The sequence below is a fragment of the Apostichopus japonicus genome, chromosome 16, assembly GCF_037975245.1.
Source record: "Apostichopus japonicus isolate 1M-3 chromosome 16, ASM3797524v1, whole genome shotgun sequence".
In the NCBI taxonomy this organism is placed as follows: Eukaryota; Metazoa; Echinodermata; class Holothuroidea; order Aspidochirotida; family Stichopodidae; genus Apostichopus; species Apostichopus japonicus.
This window is the reverse complement of record NC_092576.1, coordinates 4449055-4472572: the sequence shown is the minus strand read 5'-3', so window position 1 is coordinate 4472572 and position 23518 is coordinate 4449055. Positions and strand designations below refer to the sequence as shown.

Genomic DNA, 23518 nt, shown 5'->3' with positions numbered 1-23518 from the left:
AAACTTTGTACTCATTCAATTCGTAGTACAAGTCATTGAATGAAAAAGGCGGCAATATCGTTATAACATTTAAATCTGATTTTTAAGACACCAAAACGATACAAATAACATTAGAATGGTTTGAATTCAGCTGATGCTGAGGAGATAGCTGACAAACAAATAACTTTATTGAAGTATTACCAGCTTATTGTTGATATGAAATAGGATGTGATTTGGAACATGAATAAAATAGAGCAAAAATAGCAAAAGGTCTAGGACCAACTCGCTTGAAACAACGAAGATAATTAGTTATTTAATTTATTCCTGGTTTAATACATTCCTGTTTTACAAATTGCAGTGTACATTGATATGCTTGCTGTTAAATATATTTGACGTCACGTCCATTTTAAATTTAAGTCTACATATTGCATTGATTGGCCATTTTAAAGCATATACATCAACGTTAAATAAAGCCATGCATATTTGATTTTACTCTAATCTCTAACTATAAATATTCTTTATCATGTCTTCGACTTATAAATAATAAAACCAACATATATTGAAATAGTGAATATATATAAGTAATGGTGTAATCGATAAATATTTCATTGCAAGTTTGTTCCAGATGAAACTTTCTCTTTTACTTTACCTAACGTCATCTTCCTTAAATAAGGCCAAAATTCCTGATAAGCGTTTTCCTTGTTCATCTTACCAATACAATTTTAAATGCAATTCAATTCTCGCAGAGCTAAAGTTTAGTTGAATTACTAAAATGAGTTTCAAGTTTGACTGACTTACGGTAGATCAAAGTAAATCTATTACATAATAAATCATAGCAAAAATATAAAATATCTGCTCAGATATACTAACACTATAAATATATAGATATACTAACTTTTTACATATAAATAAATATACTACCTCTTCAAAGAGATATAGATATATAGATAAACTAAAACTATAAATATATATAGCTATACTAACACTTTGTATATATATATATATATATATATAAATACATACACACACACACATATATATATATATATATATATATATAGAGAGAGATAGAGAGAGAGGTGGAGAGAGAGAGGTGGAGAGAGAGTTGGTTGGTTGGCGTCTACCTTGGCGCAGAGTGCTCTATGTCCAGTGGACAGAGCGGAATATATGTTGATACTAGTTGAGACTAGTGGAACACTAGTAGTTGTAACTCGGAGTTTCACGCGTTATAGCGATCGTCAGACAACTGGTAGCTTCACGATAAGATATGATATGCCTCGTATTATGCTTCCACCCGAAGGTGCTTCAGCAGACTAAGGAAATCCTTAGTCGGAAATTATTGAGCTTCCAAGTTTTTGTGCGTGGAAAGACACCGGCGAATCTCGCCTTCTCTTTTCGAATAGTGCCCTGAAGTAACGAGGCAGGGGTGTGTAGTCCTGCTCCCGGGACCGCAATTTAACGTCCCCTCCGAAGGACGTGAGTACCGCTTCCCACGTGTAGCCACTTTCCTACCACGAGAAAGGAGCGGGTGAAAATTGGTGTCAGTGTCGACACCGAGGTTTGAACCAGGGACCTCAGGTACTGCAGACGTGCACTCTCCCGTTCTGCCACCTCACCGCTCTTCGTAGCTTCACGTTATGCTCCATGAATATATAGGTTCCTCGTGTTTTGCCGGGGATTATAGAATTGTTGGTGTATTGTTCTGCCGGTGTATTCTGTTTTGCGTCCGTTCTGTTGGTGGGTTTGTTAGAATTTCTTCGGTGTTCGGCTGTTGGTGTATTCTCTTTTGCGTCCGTTCTGTTGTTGGTTTTTTTTGCCTTCCTTCGGTGCTCGCTCCTTAGTTGTGTGTGGTTCCCTTGACGGTGTTTGGTGGTTGGACTGGAGTTGTTTATTTGGACCTTTTCTTCGTGGCGGCACTTCGATATGAGCTCTGCGTTTGTTCAGGAGGGTCCGTTTGTCTGCGTTGATAATGATGAGTTTTTCAGTGAGACAGAGGTTGCACCGCTTCGACTCGTTGTTGTAGGCTTTGGCTCTGCTGGCGATCGACCAATTGATAGTGAATGGCTGGTTGTTCTGTTTCAGCTGCCAGATGTGCTTCGAGAGTTCCGTTGCGTTTTGGTGTTTTTCGTGGTTGAGCGACATCTTGTGGTTACCGTATCTGAGCTTGAAAGGGGGTTCCGTTAGGCCTATGTATGTCTTGCAGTCGTCGGTGGTTCTCACTTCAGCCTTGTATATGATGTTTGATGCCTGGCAGTTTCTATTTAGCGGGCATGTGTCCTTTTTTCGGCAGTTGCAAGCTTCCTTTTCTTTCGATGTGTGGGTGGTAGATATACGTTTGTTGTGTCCTTTGATGATGCTGGCGATGTTGGGCATGCAGCTGTAACTGACTTTCATGGTGTTTCTGTTGAATATCTTGTGCAGTTTCGATGTCTTCGGGAAGTGTTTGTTGATGAGCTTCAGGAATGTGCCTCCTATGTTCGTGGCTACGTTGCTGCTAAAGGGTGGGTTGAACCAGATGATGTTGCGCCTTCTGTTTCGGTTGTTCTTGGTTGGTTGGTGGGCGATGTATGAGAGACCCTCGGTGTAATTACTTGACTTGAGTGCTTCCTCGTAGGCTGGTGCGGCTTTCTTAAAGATCTCCTCGTCGTGGGAGATGGCGGAGATACGTCTGCTGATTGAGGCTGGTAGGGACCTGATGATGTTGGGTGGGTGGTTGGATTTCCTGTGGATGTACACTGGGTGGTCGTTGGGCTTCCTGTAAGGGTAGTGTTTTCCGGTGTTGAGGTTGAAGGTTACGTCGAGGAAGTTGGTGATCTTCAGGTTGCAGTCGATGGTGATGTTGAGCCCCAGTTCTTTGAATAAGCTGATCAGGTGTTTTCTTATCCGGTCTGCTTACTTCCGTTGGTGTTTTTGAAGGCTGCTAGACCGTCGTCCCTGTATAGCCCGATGTATTCCTTTCCATATTCTCTTGCTAGTGTGTTTAGGATGTAGAGTCCTACGAGTTCGCATACCTCGGCCCCATCGTAGCTGCCCATGGTGACATCAAAGAGGTCGTTGTGTCCTTTCTTCATCCAAGGTGTGCCGTTGTCGAATAGGAGTGACTTCCTGGAGTGCATTATGATCTGTACGTCTTGGTTGGAGATGTGGGTGTGTTCCTTAGCCATAGTTAAGGCTTTTTCCAGTAGGCTTCTTCTTATGGAGGGGTAGAATTCAACGATGTCGAAGCTGATGAAGGTGTATTTCTCTTTGTCTTGTATGTTCTTGAACCATTCGATGACGGATGACGTGTTCATGCCTAATATATATATATATATATATATATATATATATATATATATATATACATATTCTAACACTTTTAATAAACCGAATAGATAGGTCAATCTGAAGAATAAATTACTTGTTTTGATTAAAAATATTATGGTTTCCAGGGTAGGCATGAACAAAGAATTATACTGACAGTTTTATTCAACAGAATATGGGTTGAATAACTTTCATTAATAGATTGAACTTTGCAAGTAGAAGTTCACCGATTAGTTGCTAAAGAGTATAGAAAGAGTTGAATTTGGCACATGTGATCTCCACTTGTACTTGAATCATCTGTAAGTAATAGAAACACTTCTCGTAGGTACGATTGTCCAGTTATATATTGATAAGGTTTTACAATGAATGGTAATTACAACAATGCCATACATTTAAAGAGGTCAATATTTACCCCATAATTTATGTAGAAAGAGAGTCGACAATGTATTTCATCATCTTATTAAATACAAGATTTTGATTACATAAAACAAAATCTACACTTTTCAGGGATATATATATATATATATATATACAAACACAAATGCTTGTCTTTTAAAACGCCTTCAGTAAGAAACCATATGATCACGGTTCAAACCCGGAAAGGATATTAAATATTCAATTTATTATGAGTGTCTATTGTTCCTATAAGTTAAACATTGCTAAATCCGAAAATGAAACAAAATTGGCCCAGAACCCTGATGGAAGAAATATTTATTTTAAAGTTAATTAGCTGTTATCAGTAGATTAGTATTTGATGTATCAGTGAACGTTGTGTTTATGTTACTTTAGGAAGCTAAGCTGAGTTTGGAGATCAAGGAAACATGAATTCCCTACACATAATAACTATGCTCATCTACAGATATTTGGTCATTCCTGCAAACTCATATCTGCTCAACGACAACACCATGCCGGTAAAGTATCATACAGTTTTTGAAATGGACTCTATTCTATTCGAAGCTTGTTGCCCTGAAGTTCACACTGGAGTAAGACATATTTGGAAATTCGAGAAAGTCATATTATTTGTAAACAGAGTGCCACTTCACAATGAACGTGGGGAATACTATGTTATTTATGAAAATTTGTCCTTACTTGTCACCAATATAACTTTACAATGCGAAGGAATTTTCGAATGTGAATGTGGAATAGATTCGTCAGTCAAGATTCGACATTCTCTTACTGTACAAGGTAAGGTTTTTATTTCTCATTTTATCGATTTTGAAAACATAATCCCCTCAACTTTTTGTCAAAACAGATAGTTTCTAATTGGTAAAGCAGTCTTTCCCGTGGATCTGTTTCGTACGAAACAATCTTAAAAGATCTCAATACATTTTTTTCAAACCACACAGGTCTACAACATCGCCATATATGCCTCATGACTCTTCACTGCATATGCTCTAGTCAGGTTATGGCCTTTTTTTAATTCTCATCTGACAAAGTCACGAGAATTTACAGCATGCTCTACGTGCTAGTCCATAATGTTGGGGCAAGTTTTGCACCTAATTTGCTTTACCTTAACCTTACAACACTGGTTTACCATAAGTCATCGTAATGAATGACATTTCCTTCTTGAAATTTGTTGATATTCCTAGTTTTCTGTTATTTTGTTTGCTTTTAGCACTTCAAAAGTGGTTGACAGCGAACAGTAGTTCAGGTTTAACATTTTATGTTTCACTTCTACGAACTTATTTCCATCAATTTGATCTTATTTGATCTACCAGATCTAAGAAGTTGGAGAATAGTAATATAGCTGGTGCAAATATTAGTACAGTATACTTTGAACGCAAAGATGATATTAACTGGATTGTATGAAAGTACGATTGTTTCATTTCCTGTAAAGCGCTTCGAGCAGCGTTGCGGATGAACGCGCTATATAAGTACTATTTTATTATTATTTTTATTATTATATGATCATAACAGCATCATTATACAATTCCATTAACTTAAGTCAAAAGTCAAAAGTTATGTTCTAAAACATGAGATGCATGCATCAATGACGTTAACGTTCAAACATTGAAGGATGATTAGAGGATCAAGTACAAATGTGTTCATTGAACAGAACTTCTATAAATTGTTGTACTTTTACGACTTTTAAATTGACAACTGTTACTGTACTTTTGATATTACAGTACGCAAAACAATCCGTAGTACACACAATAACCGCTTAGTTGGCTGTATTGTTCATTTTCTCATTTATGTTTGTATGTTGAATAACTTTTTTCATTTTTATGACACCATATTAAATCATCCCATTACGTAAATACTATATAGTGATATTGTAAACAGCGTTGTAAAATGAATAGGAAAGTATACTGAATTCGCAGCAACCTTTTGTAATAGATTGTTAAATGTAAAATAGATGGTTAAGTTAAATTGCTAATTGCAGAGTGGGTTTGTCTTGAACATGTATTGTATATGTTGTAAGCTGGTATATTGTATATTTATCAATAGAACGGTTCGAAACACTCCGATAGCCCTCCCCCCCCAAGCCAGAATGGAAAAATGTTAAGAAACACGAAAGTTTAGAATAATAGCTATTATTGTGTATCATGCATCAATTAATGCATAACTAAAGTGTGTCTAAATCACACCGGATAATCATGTGTACAAATGTAATATTTCGATTAAAACATAAAACTTCCTCTTCTTATGTCAACTGTTGGACGTAATTACTGCCTCCTACGTTACGAATGCGAAATATTTCAGGGTTTTTTTGGGGGTTTCTGTAACTATCATAATGTCAGTCTTTGCTAAAAGGATTTTTGTGTATAAGTCTCTTAACTACAATAATTCTAGCCAGGGGGTAGGAACCTTCCAAAAAGTGGGGGGGGGGGGGGGACAACATCAGAGGGGCAATTTCTCATTCCACAACCACCACTCGTTATGCTTTAAACCGATACACACCGGCCGTATCACTTAAATATATATGATGTGTTACTATGCTATCAATACTATTATGGTGCACGTGACTCTAACAACCTACATCTGTACTTCTGTCCATCCATAATTTAGAACTTATTAAGGATTAAACTGACGGACCAGGTGTAGTATAGAATAATCTGCTAGTAGAATGAGCTGCAACATTGATTTTTTATTTATTGAGATTGTTTATTGTTTACCGTGCTACAAAAAGATATGGATGCCATTTTAAAAATAGCATGTACAGACTAAAAATAAATAATTAACATAAATATTAAAATTAAAATAGGCTTAAGATATCCGAATGACAGTTCTTCATCAAAGGGCACATTTTATTTGCCAGAAGGGCACATTTGCTATTTTGGAAGAAAGTTTGGGGGGCGCATTATTCATGACCGTAGAAGGTTGGGTTAGATTTTCTGCCAATACCGTTAATTTCAAAGTGTAACGTCAAGACTCTATACGAAATAACTGGTTCATTGAAAATAGAAAACCTGTTTCTTATCCAATGTTAGTTTGATATTGTTGTCCGTAATAAAATGCATATTCACGGTTTCTCGGTGGGCTCCCAGATTGTCATAAACTTTCGATATCTCTTTGTCCCTTGCCTGTGCTAACTGCGTCAGAGTTGTGTAATATTATTTGTTTAACTGTTAATCATCTCTGTAGCTTGACAGTTTGCGAGGTGATCATGAAATAAATCTCAGAGAAATCAAGTCATTCAATATATCAATAACTAATAACACAATGTGGTTTAATTTCAATTGTGGCAACTTACAATTCTCTCAGTTGAAGTTCTTGTTTTCTACTATAGTGTAAATTTCTGCTTTCAGTATCTATCAATCGGCAGACAATAGGACTTCATAATCACCTTTGGCAATGCGTTAAGTGTTTCTATGAACAAGCTTATTTCATTTCTATGGTCGCCATTTTGATATCGCTTACAAAGCGAATCTGAAAACCACCGAAGTGAGATTTGCACCCAGGATCAGTTGTAAATTGTTCTTGGATGGACACACGACTCTATATCAATTTGATTTGATTTCAACTTTAAAACTATCAGTGTATCTTATATCAATATATAGTATATCAACGAGGTCAGATTCAAAGATATGGATTGGCCAGATTATTTCAAATTGTCTATTTTACTTTTTACAATATTAAATATCGGTGATGCAGAAAATGTCACTGTTCTTCACGAAATTGTTATCAAGGATCCTTTCAATTTGGATTATTCTTGTCGAAATACAATTAATAAGCATACATGGATGTACAACGAAGATGTCATCTTTGTGAACAGGGTTCCTGTAGGGAACATATTCGGTGAAGAACTTACCATATCTGCGAATTTTTCGCTGCATTTTAACTCAGTGAACTTAACTTACGAAGGAAGATATGCATGCTTTTGTGGTTCAAATAACTGGACAGAAAATATCTTGGAAATTAAAGGTTTGTTTTCTATTTTACACTTAAAGACGATTAAGGTATCGGAGTTTCTCCATAACTGTTTTTTCCTTGTTTCTGGATTTTGTATTCATGATGGTATCTAAGCTCATTAGATAGAGTAATTGTATAGGTTTCGATCATATGCATATTCATCACTATACATTGAATAGTACGAAAACAGAACATGATTTAACTTAATGGAATGCTAACAAGAAGGGAACTATAAATGTGATCCTAATTTTCAGAGGGTTTAGGTAATAATTTATTCAAACTTAAAAGTACTCTACATCAATACGTATTCGTCAATATGAAATTTTATCTTAAAGTCATAATTAGCGAAAGGTGGATATTCACTTTAAACAATAGTAAGGTTCGTTAAAGAGCTAACATAACCATGATGAACTGATCACATGACCAATGAATTTTTTAAGAAGAAATAATAGCTACAAAAATAACAAAATATTGTTGCATGATCATTTTATTTTCAAAATTGTGATTGCTGACGTTTTCAATTTAATTGCATGAAATGAGATAAGTTTTTAAATTCAAGTACATAAAAATGTGTCATATAAAGGCACTTCATTACGTTGATATACTGTGGTGATATGTTGTATATCAAAGCGTAATGTTATCGTATGCTGCATTATTGTATAGTCCTGCATTAAGATTTCAATTATATATAAATTCATTTGGCTTTGTCGTTTACCTCCATTTCATTAACATATAGTCTGCTCAAAGTATCTTTATCGAGATCCGGCTTAAGGAATCACAAATGATTTCGAGTTAGTAAGCATCATGTTTGATCTCTAGAGTAAGGCAAAATATGTCACCAGAACAGAACTAGTATTGTTCGATACAGGTGACAAACGCCTACAGTGGAATTACGACCTTCCTTACCGGTTTCGAACTTCTGGACATACAATCAGCGTCCATAGCATAGCGGTTAGGGTGTCCGCATATAAAGAGGCCCGCGTTCGAATCCCGGTGGAGGCTGGAAATTTGTTCACTGTTCTGGATTTTCCAACTCATTACGATTTCAAATATATATATATATATATATATATATATATATATATATATATATACATGTGAGTGTAATCAATGTTGAGAAGGTATGCACTTGTTCGATGTATTTCAACGTTGGAAATTAATAAAAAAAAAAAGAACGTATGATTTCTCAACTTGTAGTTTTGTTTCTTTGTGTCGGGATGTATGTTAAGTTTTCTGAAGTATGAGATTTGCATTATGACTTGGTACCATACGTTCTGCTCAGAGGTTTGTATATAATGTACTTACCTCACCAAATAGGATTGACATAATAAACGTTACCAACACATTGTCATTTAACATACTTTTTGTCGTCTTTTGTCGGTAAGTTTCGGATGAGAGAGAGGAAAAGAAGGAAAGTATAAAAATAACTGATTGTATTCATAAAACAAAATATAAAAAATGAGATTATTCAACGCGCTCTTTGTTTTTATGCAGTTGCTCCCGTCGTTTCCATGACGATAAATGGTAACAATGGCAGCTTGGCAATCGTGGAAGCAGGGAAGAACTTCACCGCTATATGTAAGGCCGAGCATGCTAAACCAGAGGTGGATTTAACATGGACAATTAACGGAAATACCGAATCTGGATCGAAAACTTATACGAATGAAAGTGAGAAAATGGCTTTGACATTTGACACTACATCAATCTTAACGACGACTCTATCGAGGGGCTTTGGTACAGTTTCCTGCACAAGTAGTGCACAAGGATCTAGCGGTGAGCAGATTGTGAACATGGCATACCAAAGCTACGGTAAGAAGGCTGATTTTGGGTAAGGTACTTGTTGGAGCATCTCCCGTGGGAACAAAATCTTGATGTCAAGAAATAGGTTAAAAAGAAAGAAGAATCACCGTCGACTACCCCTTTTTTGGAAAAGTGATAACCTGTCAAATGGGCCGGGGAGGTGGGGGGATGTGGGTGGACGGAGGAGTTAACAATCGTCGTGCAGTAGAGGCTCTCCTTTGAATTTCTTCGAGAAGTTTTGGGAGCAAATTGATCACATCTTGGTACGCTGAGTGTTTCGGGATCAATTACTTCTTTAAATAAGTGTTAGCAGGTGGAACTAAATTTTAATAAAGATCCCGTTACGAAAAACGAGACATTTTATTAACTGGCTTTCCTTATTTTCTGGATAAGTCTATATGAAATGCTTTTTTAAAACCACAGCTCAAGCATTTCTGATCAGAATCTGACTATCTGTGAAACGAAATCAGAGTATAACAATGCCAAAGAAAATAGCCAAAAAGTTAATTATGCACATTCATTAATTTCCCTAAGATAATCTTTCCTCAATAACTGTATAAACTCAAACTAAATGCACCCAATATGTCATGCATATATTTTTCTTCAAGACATAAGCCCGTAATATATGATACCACATATAGTGGCATGTGTACATATATATATGTAATTATGATAATAATCGCTTGATTCATTATTATTATTATTATTATTTTTCTTCATTGACTATACTTTGTCAGAAAAACCAGCTATTTTCTTGACAATAGCTGGAATTAGAACTGAGAACACCACATACGTGAAGGAAGGCAATGACGTAGATGCGATGTGCCATACTGTCGATGGATTCCCAAAGTTCGTCCAAACTCTTCATATAAACGGGGAGTTTGACACAGCAGATGCAATAACCTCGTACACTTCAGGTCACATGTCGTACAATGCGTCGTCTAGTTTACGTTTCACGTCGACGATATTCGACGGCCATGTTACCTGCAGGAGCTCGTTAAACGGAACTGGAATCCTCACTGAGTATCGTGTAGTATACTCGATCTATGGTAAGAACATAACATGATATTAGTAGCTTAAGGTTGAGTGGGATATATATTATAAGATGTAAGATACGTCTCATTTTTATTTGTTTAGACAACGACAAACTTAGTTTAGACAACGAAATCATTATTCCCTTTTAGCGTTCCATAGACAACAGCTCATCAAAGCAACATTTAGTTCAAGACAGTGAGCTGTTAGAATGTAAAGATATCTGACAAATTCTTCTCATAAATCAACATTCGAGGATAAAGGCGCACACTATTATAACAAGAATTATACGAAAGGTGCCAAACATCGGATTTGATTAGATGATTTTGAAGGCCGGTGGGTCGAATATTACACTCGACCTTCGGAGACTGTCAGATGGCCAAACTACCCAGTCGTTCCTAACAACATCGTTGCTTTGTTTGAATGTTGCAAATAAGAACCGGTTTTGAAAGCTCAAGATATAGGTTTTAATGATACACATATGCAGTAATTAACGTCCAACACTTTCATTGACCGATTGATATATTTGTTTGGAATTTTCTGTGTTCGTTTTTAGTGGAACCGGTTGTTGAACTCACCTTGAATCGAGTAGACGTGTCGAAAACAGAAGAACAGATTGTGGTTTCTAAGAACAGTGCACTAAACACTACATGTTCAGCATACGGAGCCAGACCTCTTGTTGAAATCTTACTGTTGGTCAACAATGAAACGGTCGATACGGGTGGAAACAAAGAGAACGATGTAGAAACCAAGGAGCCTAAACCCGATGGAACTTTTGATGTTAAAAGACAGATACTATTTAATTATACAGGAAGAATAGGAAATGTCACGTGTATCATTATCAGTGAAGTAACAGGATCGAAGTCTGTTAGTGGGTACTTTAGAATCAAAGGTAAATATTTAAGTTATCTAAAAATATTATACCGAATTACAATTGATAAATTAGTGTGACATACACTTATAGTATTGAGGAATAACTTCTTGATATAACTCCCATGGTATGTCCTATAGAGTAAATACCGTATTGATAGTTAGGATCAAGGACAATGAAGGTATTTCAAACTAAGATCACAAAGCCACATTCGCTGCAGTTCCTTTCCTATTTTCTTAAGCATTTATTTCAGGACTTATTATTTTCTTTGGATACAGATTGTGTGGCATAATGTTTTCAGTACTGATTAAAGGTGCCCTCTCCTTTTCCGTACATCAACCTAGTGTGACTCGTTTTACCATTAAAAGCAAAACATAAAATAATTTTGAGATTCCCCGTTAGTTGCGCTATGACGTCAAACGCTATAGTCGATCGACTGTATAACCGTTGCTGCCTATCAACTATAGAGAACTTTCTCTACTTCTGTTTTTATCACCCTCTTTAAAAAATTTGATCTCTAATAGTTACAAGCTAGAAGCATTATATTTGTTCATAGAAGAGTCCACGAAAAGAGATGCATAAAGAACTCATTATAAACTATGAGAGATAATTAAAGAAAAATATATAATGATTGCTAGCTGTGAGTATCAATGAGAACAATTTACATTAATTAAGAGACAAATGAACATAATCATGTCATATCTCAATTAAATTATTTATTAATAACTCTAGACACTTTTGATATGTGTTTTCAAAGCATTCTTACTACATATTTGAAACAAAAATGTAACTTCACGAAATGGAAAGAGATAAGCTGATTTATCACATTTTTTTCCTTCAGAAACCCTCTCATGTTATACTTCAAGTTCACTGATATAAAAGTTCCTCTGTAAGTAGGTTAATATATGAAATGATATGATCTCATTAACGAATAGTATCATTGAATACTACCGACAATATTCATTCTTTGTTTTTCTGATTGTTTTGCGTACAGATGCGGAAGTGCCTGATGGGTGGACTGGCGCAGGTCCTAACATTACACTCTACCTGTCAGTTGCAATAGTAATCATCCTGCTCTTGTTTGCTGCTTATTGTATCAAAATGAGGTTAGGTGAGGATAACCACAACTTTCGTGTTTAGTGAGAGACTTTGAAAGCTACGAATTGTATAATCTGTTGGCAGTGAGCACAAACTTATTTTAGAATACAGTAAAAAACTGTAATGAATTAACAATTTGATCTTCATTTCAGCATCTCGAAGTGGACACATTTATTCGTAAGTTTCTGCTGTCTTACGTTTAATTTCCACTATTTTTTTTATTGCCATGTTAAGAGAGCCTTTCATTAGAGACGCTGATAATCTTGGCGGTGCCAAACTGGATTGCTTTGGATAATCAACTTTCACTTTAAAGTCATTTTTTTGTTATCAAAGACTCCTCCATACGGGTGAAACTGAGTTCTCTTTCACTTTGTTGTATGAAATACAACATTCAAGCACTAATGTCCACCAAACATTTCTTTCTGTCAATGATGTGAAATGTCTATCCAAGCAAGCTCCACCCTGTCCATATATCTAGCATAATTGCTTTTACAGAATATTGGTTATCATTTTGGTCGGCAACGATCTTCTTAGCAACTATGAAACATGATCATTGTTTGCTTAATTTGATAATTTGTTTTAATTCATTCATTCTAGGGACTACATTGCACCTCGACAACAGACATCAACCTTTTCCAGGAAGCTATCAACGACCTCAAGGACTGGTAAGGGACAGTGGCGTAGGAAGGTACTTTTGAGTGGGGGGGGGGGGGCGGAAGACTGATGGCGGCCTGGGGGAGGGGTCTAAGGGGAGGGGGTGTCCCCCTCCCCTTTTGAAATTTTTTGCATTTTCAGGTGGCCTCAGATGCAATTTGGTGCAATATAGCACACTTCAACACCCACTCCATTTTGTAAATAATTTTGCATTTTCACCTGGCCTTAGATGCAATTTGGTGCTCCACATGAGATTTTTTTCTCATTTTGAAATGAAAAAGGGGTTTCTGACTTGCGAAGCGGGGGGCGGAATGATACTTCCGCCCCACCACATTTTTCACTGGGGGGGGCTGGCGCCCCCCAGCCCCCCGGTTCCTACGCCCTTGGTAAGGGACATTGTAGTGTTGGCACAGCTATAAGACCTTACTCTGCTGGTAAGGGTCGTCTATTGGACAAGCCTCTAAATTCACGGATAAGTTGGAAGTGGAAGAGATATATATAAAGAAAAGGAGAGACGTGAAGACAGAACAGGGAGAGAGAGGGGTGGGGGTGGGTAAGGGGAATTTATTTCTCCTGAACTCGAATAGTTAAGCTTTTGATTCTGTAATAATTTTACCTACTTTAGCGATTGATGCGGGAATATGAGCAAAACTTTGACATTCCCTGTATGATGCTGCTCCATTAATAATATACCCAGGCCGTACAGGACACGGGAGAGGGAGGGGAGGGGGGGTACATTTCAGTTTGGAGATAACATATATAGAGAGTGAGCCTAGAAATTATGTGATATATCAGCCATGCAGAAAGACCTGGCTCCCGAAGCCCCTGGGTAAACTTGGCAAACCCCGTGTAACGTCCGTCGTAATAACAAGCTCGTCACTGACACTAAATGAATAAATCTAACTAATGGTTATATGATTTATTTGTTTTCTGGTTTGTTTACCTTACAGACTCGAATGCTTCAGGGTAAGTGGTTCCCGAATTGCGCTTACCGATGCAATGCAATCCTTGTATAATTATAATGTTACTAAGAGCATATCATGACGAACGATATATCACCTTTCCGGCAACTAAAGGTGGTATGATGCTAAACAAAGCAACAACATACGCCACAAGACCAACGGACTCTACCATTGCCCGTTGGGGCATAAGTCTGGCCATTAAAACGCCATGTATGACTTTCATTTGTCAATTAAATATCGAAAGTGCAAAAAGGAAAATAAAGAAAAGGACACAAATCTGGCATTTTAAATCAACTTGAGCAAGAACTACTAAAGCCATTTAAAATTAAGTATTATTTTATTATTAATATATTTATTAAGACGTCTAAGAATGAATGTTCATTTTATATGTCTAGTTCTGGTACGTCACAGAAACCGGATAAAGGAAACCGAATTTCCGAAGCTAAGGAAGGAACGGTAAAATTCGAGGCCATCATTGAGTCACGTGAGTAACAAGTTTTCGTCTCGTGATCATATCAGTGACGTCATGCTAATTTGTGAGTAAAACTGATTCGTAGTTTGAATAATAAACTTGCCGTATTCCAAAGACGCCATAAAAGGTGATCTGGATGTGCACGTTAAAGTATCGTGAAACGGAGAACTGATTAGCTGTACTTTAAAGGTGATTGCCAATACCTTTGTTTCAAGGGGTGAGTGCAGAGTGGGTTATTTAATGCACCTAAATACCCATAGGCGTAGGTGGCGGGGGCTGGTGTGAGGGGGGGGGCATATGCTGAGAATTTTTCGGGCACCTACTGAAAGAAAATAAATTGTAATGATATAGCTAAGGAAATGAATAGTTTAAAAAAAAATTCCTTGGTAATTAAAATAAAGTTCTAAGCTTGCACGACTAATTCGCCATTACAAATGTAAAAGCCTATATGATATGTACATAAATATGTTGAACGCGAAATTTTTGGTTATAACGGGCGAGTCGTTACAGCCTAACCCCAATCAAATTGGGCTCTTACGCCTATGTAAGTACCTTATCTAGGCGAAATGGTATATAAATATTTTGCGCTACGTAGTCGCCTAAAACGTGAGTAAGAAGGTGTAATGTAAAAAAAAAACAATGTATAAGTTCCAACTTCGGCGAAGAAACTAAATGAGCAACTCTTTTATGGTGATGTTTAAGTATAATATTTCAGAATTGTCTATTACAACGTTCGAAAGTGTGTTGTTTGTATTTAACATTGTTAACACAATCCAGTATAGTTTTGCTGTGAGTGCATGAGAGCGTTTTGAAACGTCAGTGTAAACTAATTCTTCGGTTTCTCTCCTTCTATCAGACGTGTCCGCTGAAAGGCTACATCCACCTCAGTAAGTTACTTGATTTAAAACAAATAACTAATTATCACGTTATACATATTAGAAGTAACATTGAACCATTCACTTGTTTTGACTAACTGATTTTTTTTTTTTTTTTTTAATTTAGCATTCATTGTAAGTCTTTTTTGAGTGTTGCAGGTTGGAACTGCCAAAAGTACCAAGCGATGCGAATTCTTCTGAATATCACAAGGTGCCGGAGAACGAGAATGGTAATGTCATTCCCTCATTCTTAATTTTATTGTGGTTAACATGATAGCAAGGAGTGGTTCTTAAATTGATTGTGGTTATCATGGGAGAGAAAAAAGTGGCTCTTAAATTGATTGTGGTTAACATGGGAGAATAGGAAGTGGCTCTTAAATTGATTGTGGTTAACATGAGAGAACAAAAGTGGCTCTTAAATTATTGTGGTTAACATGGGAGAATTAGAAGTGGCTCTTAAATTTATTGTGGTTAACATGGGAGAAAAAAAGTGGCTCTTAAATTTATTGTGGTTAACATAAGAGAAACAAGTGGCTCTTAAATTTATTGTGGTTAACATAAGAGAAGAAAGTGGTTCTTAAATTGATTGTGGTTAACTTGGGAGAAAAAAGTGGACCTTAAATTGATTGTGGTTAAAATGGGAGCAAAAAAAGTGGCTCTTAAATTGATTGTGCTTAACATAAGAGAAAAAAGTGGGTCTTGAATTTATTGTGGGTAACATGATAGCAAGAAGTGGCTCTTAAATTTATTGTGGTTAAACATGGGAGAACATCGTGACTTACCATTTCCTATAAAGTCCATTGAATGATCGTCGTTATCAAGCGAAGATCTACGCTTTGTACTTCGTGTGTACACACAAATACAAACATTACAGAGAGTGTGGACGCATAATACATTCAATCCGAGTTTCGCAAAAATCAAGGCTTCCAGATCAAGTCATACTTTTTTTTTATTTGTGACTTCACTTGATTTTAGAAGCATTTAGTTGAATTGACTTGTATTTGGCAATGCATGAATTGACTGACAACACAGAATCAGGCATCATATCTTCATGTAGGCTGCTAGTGCGGAAGCACACAATTGAGGGTAGGAATTTAGAGAAAAAAAAAACAAATCTTTAATGTATTATCAAATTGAATTCATGACTTTTATCTTGACTGACGTCTTACCCTGAAAGTTATATAGATGTTGTACAAACCAATCTATAATGTTAAATACAGTCCCTTTACCGCCTTAACCGGCCTTTTCCTACACTATACCATATGACTGTATATGGGAACACTGCAAGTATAGTGTATGACAGTTTATCGTTAATTATATCTTATTAAATTCACCAAAAGATAAGATTCTTGGCACGGTTACCTGGCAGACAAAGCTTTTTAGTACCAGGTCGGGCTTTGGGATAATTATGTAACCTGGCTTCATTTTTGCACTCCTCGTTGACTCATATTGTAATAAACTTACACTGTTAAAGCACACTAGTCTATAGATTTCAAGAGGACATTTCCCCTGCTCTCCTTCATATCCCCTGAAGTCCATAGGTGCCCATTCCTGCCCTTGAACACAGGGGGGGGGGGGTAGCTCTCCCAAATCCCGACCCCCTCTCGTAAGGACAAGATGACGTTTGGATTATATAAACTAATGCAGAGTATTCATTAACATTTGCTGCATGATAAAATTGCCCCATAGATTTCTTGCTACTAAATATGTTTCCTACATTGCAGGTGAGATATGAGATTCCAATACTTCATTTTTGTAATCTTTTAGTTTACTATTCCACCGTGAAGGAGAGAGCCACCGTAGAGAGGCTGTTTTACGAGGATGACATGTGTATGATCTATAACATGAAGATGGGAAGATTGTACAACAGGTGGATGGGTACAATTACGTTATCAAATAATGGCAACAAATGCGTGGTTATTTCAACAGTGTCTGGTGAGAAATTGTGTTTTTTGTTATATCAGTTATCTCTATTCCAAAAAGCTTGGAAATAGGGATAAACAGTACTTTTGTATTCGTCTTAAAATTATTTTACTTGAAACTTGAAAATAATAACACAACGACATTTACAATGATAATATTTCTTAAGTTGAGATCTTCCATTCATTTCAGTTAATTGATAATAATAATAATAATACCTTCGACGCTATCAGTTAGTAGATTGTTAACTTTGATTAATACCCGTATAATATAGGTGAATATACTGATATTTGGGTTTCGAAAGGTTTGATGAACTGATAAAGCTTTGACATTTCAGATTCAGTTTTGAAGAAGAAAGAAATTCATTGGGAAGTTTTTGTAAAGCGGGCTCTTGATTTACCTGCTGCGGAAAATTTGACAAAAGTGGAAGGAATTTGTATTGATTCAGGTATGGTTCAATGGCATTACAAACACAAATTAGGTGTGCTTTTTACTTAAGAATCCCATGTAAGTCGGTTGTTCTGTTTCGAGTGTACATTAAAAGTGTGTACATTATTCCAAGCATTAAATATTCCGTCGAGAGTTTGAGAAAGGTATAGTGAATTCGTTGAACAGGGATATGATGTTGTTATATCCGTGCTCTGTACAATTAGCCCTACAAATATGATTATCATTGGGTTAAGGTAAGGTGAATTCTTTGAACAGGAATATGGTGTTGTAGTAAGCGTACTCTGTATCATTAGCCCTGCAAATCTAAGCATGAAAGGGCTTAAATAACTTTAGAAAAATTCTCACCAAAGATTGCTATACACTCCAATATCTTAAAAACTTAATTGCAATTCTACGCAGTTTGATTTTTGTTTATGAATATCGGTAATAATTAATATGAAAAGATGATCCATCTTGTTAAGATGAGGTTTGGCGTATGCTATTATGTTAAAGGTACCTTACTATCTAATAACGTAGCAATTTGTATAGCGAGGTTACAAAGTGTCGATTAAAATATGATTATTATGTTATTCTTGAGCTTTTGGGTAACAGAATTTCGATAAATTTGCCAGAAGCTGTCTTTCAAGTTTTTACCCACAAACAAATTTGTCAAAACCTTAATTTATAATTATTGACGATAACTTGGACGACAATGGAATATCGTCAAAAGTTTTCTTCGAATCCACTGTCTTAAAATAAATAAACATATATAAAAAATATATATAAAAAAAATATAAAAAATAAATTGCAGAAAATGTTAATCACAGCACTCACCTTATGATATTGAGAAATGTTATGGACATACTGATAAGCGGACACAATTTACTTCGGCAGTGTGCTGCACTTCGAGATATTACGTAAAAGACATGCGCAAAGCCAAAGGACATCTGTATTTTCATCCTAGCTGACTTTAAATTGTTATATGCGTTGTTTTCTCCCATTTGGATACCTCAGTTCATCTATATTTGCTACATGAGCACCTTATATGCAGTACTCTTGATTCTCGGGTTAACACTAAGGGCCAATCTGCCGGTTCATCTGCACAACCGCCACAAATATCAGCTATGGATGTCATCAGATATATCCTTGGAATATTGGAAGGAGTTAAAGTCATCCATTCTTATGGGGTAAGAGGTTGATTATAGAGTAAAATACGTAACCTTAAATACTGCGTAAAATTACCATGTACCTCTCAGTCATCGATAACTATGTGTTTCAACTTGTTTGAATATCAAATTCGATCTTCTTCTTCGAACGTATTATAGTGAACACAGCCGTAGAGAATCGGCTAGACATCCAACAGGAAAACTATGAAATATGAATGTCGTATTTTGAAGCAATTTAACGGAAATGCACAGTAAACTTTAACGCATGCGCGGCTTGGAATATTTTCTCCCTAATAAGTCGTTACAGTAACTTTCAATCAAAGATTGATTTGTTTTTATTACAAAACTGTTTGTTAAAATTAATATGTAAAATCGAATCTAGTGGCGTGTCATTCAAAGATCACCTCTTTTTAAAAAAAAATTTTCGTTGAAATTAATATGTAAGATATAAATTGTACACACAGGTGCGCGCACAAGATGCAAAAGGGATGGCTCTGTCGGTTTTTTCCCTCTTATTTTCAGACGGGGAGGATATGACTCACTGTTACGGGTGTCCCCACACATTTTTCAACTTTACACAAAGTACTGATTAGTATAACCTTGGGTTTAGTGCTTCTAGTCTTATTTTACAGTCTAATTTAGCCTCACGTTCCACCTTTTGAATTCTCCCCCTTTTTATTGGGGGGGGGGGGAGAGAATCCCTAGACGCCCATGCATGGGCAGTTGGTTTCAAGGACCGCAAGTACAGCACCAATCCTTTATAAGCTCCTCCATAAAAGGGTAGTGTCGCTATCGAAAATCAGTTGGTTGTTAATATAAAATGACAGCACCAACCATGCGCACGCCTCTGTGTGTGCGTATCGTCCGAGTGACGTATATTTCTACGCAATTTAACGTTGTTAGCACTTTGTAACATCCGTTGCGCCAAATGCTAACTGTTGACAGATTGATTCTGATAGTACCTTTTTTCCAATTTTCAGTTTCTTCATCCTGGTCTTACAACCAAGAAAATTCTACTAACAAAACAAGGAATTTGTAAACTTTACGATTTCTGTCTCGTAGAAGACACAACTCGGGCGATTGAAGCAAAACAGATTACGGTAAGCGGAGTGACCTAAATAGAACGAACACAGTTAATCGTAAGTCTGCTTTGTACTGCAGACAGTATAAAAGACTCAAAGTGATGATATTGGTACTAAAGGTCAAATATTTAGCCAACAAACGTACTCGTTTAATTAAAACTAAAACAGAAAATCGATGAGATTTTGTTTAAGTAAACAAAGATATGAGTTGGCAGGCCCGTAGCCAGGGATTGGGGGGCGAAGGGGGCAGCCGCCCCCCCCCTTGAGCATATTTTTTAATTTATTTTTTTAATGTTTTTATGATATCGCTAGTATTTTCAAAAGAGAAAATGCTAAGATGCAACTTACAAGGCCTGGGAAGTGCAATTTCCAGCGATCTGGGAGGCATTTTCAGCCAAAATGTTCTTGTACGCTTCGCGCCAACTCATGGTGGCGCTACGCTTAGATAGTTTGCAATGCCGAATCTACAGTTTCGCCCCTTCCTTGGCAAATTCCTGGCTACGCGCCTGAGTTGGTTGTAATTTAATCAACTCATTTTATGATAATGATATTGACGACTACCAACCTGTAGAACCGAGAGTGACCGTGCAGATCACAAACAACAAGGATCGGTCTAAAGTGCGATTTTTAAGGGAAGCAAAAGTGTGACATTAAAAACGGACATTAATGTTTGTGCCCTAAAATGAACGTTAATTAATGTGAAAGATTTTACAATCTTCATATTGAAAGAGGCATCAAAGTGTTAAGAAAAGTAATGCTTTTAACATTGTGTCGTTCAGTGATCTCCAAACAAGGCAATCATTTGCCAGATGAGCTATTTCATACGTCCAACCAACAAGTGCAACGTTTTTAACGCTGTCGACTTTCCTAAAACTGATTGCATCAGTAAATAGCACTATATATTGCCGCAATCTGCAATGAATAAACACTATCAGAAAAGGTACCCCCTTCATGGTCGTCTCGAAATACAGTTGGGTAAAGTCAAGAGGAATAAACGTTACGATAGGTTTGGAAGTTTTGTTTGCAATTCGATGACCCGGACATGTATAAATTATTGTAGAACTGCAATTATACAGTTATGTTATGGCAATAATTAAACTACCTAGTTAACCGTTTCTTGATATGAAATAAATGTTCAGACTTTATGAAATATTATGGAACATATATAGTTGAATTGCCAATGTAAGTTGAACATAAACTGTTTTCTTATAAAGACTACGAATACATTGAATCATTTCGCCCCCGAGACCTGGATGAGGAACGAATACAGCGTGGAGAGTGACATATGGGCCTCAGCTGTCGTTATTTGGGAAATTCTGTCACATGGTAATGGCAATCATACAAACTTTATCAAATTTGCAGTTGTTGTAGTCTGCGTTGAGCATGGAATGACTCTCTCATTAGGATTGTATATACATCCCTTCATGTATGTTATGTTAAAATTATGTTAAAAGAATTATAATCTCTGAGTGTTCCACATTTGTATATTACTTATACTTATAACTTAAAACAGATGCAGAAAGCTTCTTGTCCAAGAAAGTTAAAAATGTTACGGTCCTTGCTTTGTTTCAATCCTTTTAAATGTACGCCACATCGGTAACCTTGTGCGATTTTGCTAGAAGCGGAAACAAATTATTCTTGAGATGGAAACTTATTTTCTTTGAACATGTCATTATGAGAAGAGACGTTTGAAATGTCCAAGCCACAATTAAGATACACGTATCGTAGATATGTAACGTTGATGCAATGAAACAACTAGGACGTTCTGTTTTAACGTCGAGAAAGACGGTATGTAGAAAAAAAGTGCTAAAGTATTAAAGTGCTTCATATAGTGTTTATTTTATGGGTCTTAACGTCAAGCCTATTTACGACGCTAGGCAGACACAATTGCTTGTTATAGAGGCCAATTGTCCCATTAATTACCTTACACTTAATGTCGGATGGCTAGCCAACTAACAACGTTTAGGTTATTCCCAGATGTTTAAGTGTTTTATTACTTCCTCGTGCCATGAAACAGAAGATGACATCGAAGGAGATGAGAATCTACTCCCAACGATAGATTAGTGTACCAAAAAACCCCGGTCTTTAAAATAGAAGGCATTTGATTAGCTTGGTAGTAAACGTTTTAGAATAGAAACAATTTTAATTTGGCGTGCTTAACATATACTTTCAATATAAACTTTCAACAAAAAGTAAATTGATTCTACAGGAAATGAAGTTCAATTAAAGAATACAGTCATATCTCCATTTTCCCGAAACCCATCAATACGAAGGGATCACGCCAATAAAACATGGAAAATAGAAAACTAATTAACAAGTTAAAAATATGAAAAGACAAAGCAGCAATCTGTGTTTAAATCTCTGCTAAAACGTTGAGATCAACTTGAAGCCACATCTTAAGCCATCATTTATATTTTAACAGGAGTTCCGCCATTTTCTGATGATAACACCATCAGTAAAGGAGAGCAGCCGGTTTTGGATCTGCCTAAGACGTGGCCCGAGATGTATCAAGATCTGAAGTAACATTTTCTCTTCTGTCATCATATTTGAAATTTCTATTATTCAAACGAGCGACCATGGGTTATATGGCTCATGTCCAAATTAGATACGACTTAATAATATTAGGTTCAAGTACTGAGATATTGATACAACTTACGAAATTCAATGCGTTTTCAAGTGTATTCATTATTGCTCATATGTATCTCATTATCTATCTTTTCATATTTTTTTTGTAGGAATGACAGTTTACGGGAATGCTGGGCTTTAGAAGCTTCAGCTCGGCCCACAATAAATCAACTGAGACGTTCATTTATCGAGGTAAAGTCAGTGTAAATATACAAGTGGTATTTATAGATTGCCAAAATATTTAGAACATCCGGCTGGGTATAAACATGCCGTCATCGCCTTTAATTTCCCTTCCAAAGTCATCATTGCCATTGCTATCGCCACTTCCTTTCGTCATCATCGTCATTGTTTCGCCATGGTTTCCATAGTCATCGTCATTGCCATCCATCATGTCTTCATTTACATCGGTCATTATCGTCATCGTCATTGTTATTGCCATGGTCATCATCGTCATCCTCTTTATTGGTCATTCTCTTTATTCGTCATCGTCATCGTCGTCATGGTCATCGTCGTCATCGTCATCTCAATCATCGTCATCCTCTTTTTTCGTCATCGTCAACGTCATCGCCATGTTCATCATTATCATCATCTTTATTCGTCCTCCTCTTTATTCGTCATCGTCATCGTCGTCATCGTCATCATTATCGTCGTCATCCTCTTTATTCGTCATCTTTTTTATTCGTCATCGTCAACGTCATCGCCATGTTCATCATTATCATCATCTTTATTGGTCATTCTCTTTATTCGTCATCGTCATCGTCGTCATGGTCATCGTCGTCATCGTCATCTCAATCATCGTCATCCTCTTTATTCGTCATCGTCAACATCATCGCCATGTTCATCATTATCATCATCTTTATTCGTCTTCCTCTGTATTCGTCATCTTCATCGTCGTCA

General features: G+C 36.5%; 1 protein-coding gene across 4 annotated transcripts in view; it reads left to right on the top strand.

The window, feature by feature from the left end:
- Positions 1 to 23518, top strand: part of LOC139982355 (uncharacterized) — a 46275-nt gene that overhangs the window by 17696 nt on the left and 5061 nt on the right. For 2 of the 4 annotated variants that reach the window (XM_071995095.1, XM_071995098.1), the window contains exons 2-18: positions 9130 to 9444; positions 10173 to 10484; positions 11024 to 11359; positions 12333 to 12449; positions 12589 to 12613; positions 13034 to 13101; positions 14041 to 14056; positions 14448 to 14536; positions 15381 to 15411; positions 15559 to 15629; positions 17167 to 17334; positions 17657 to 17767; positions 18763 to 18935; positions 19895 to 20014; positions 21211 to 21322; positions 22419 to 22515; positions 22732 to 22813. In XM_071995095.1, the coding sequence (XP_071851196.1) occupies positions 9130 to 9444; positions 10173 to 10484; positions 11024 to 11359; positions 12333 to 12449; positions 12589 to 12613; positions 13034 to 13101; positions 14041 to 14056; positions 14448 to 14536; positions 15381 to 15411; positions 15559 to 15629; positions 17167 to 17334; positions 17657 to 17767; positions 18763 to 18935; positions 19895 to 20014; positions 21211 to 21322; positions 22419 to 22515; positions 22732 to 22813 (2243 nt within the window). Of the gene's footprint in view, positions 1 to 4141; positions 4468 to 6143; positions 7648 to 9129; positions 9445 to 10172; positions 10485 to 11023; positions 11360 to 12332; positions 12450 to 12588; positions 12614 to 13033; positions 13102 to 14040; positions 14057 to 14447; positions 14537 to 15380; positions 15412 to 15558; positions 15630 to 17166; positions 17335 to 17656; positions 17768 to 18762; positions 18936 to 19894; positions 20015 to 21210; positions 21323 to 22418; positions 22516 to 22731; positions 22814 to 23518 lie in introns of those variants that run through there. The other 2 variants (XM_071995099.1, XM_071995097.1) reach the window with 2 other exon arrangements.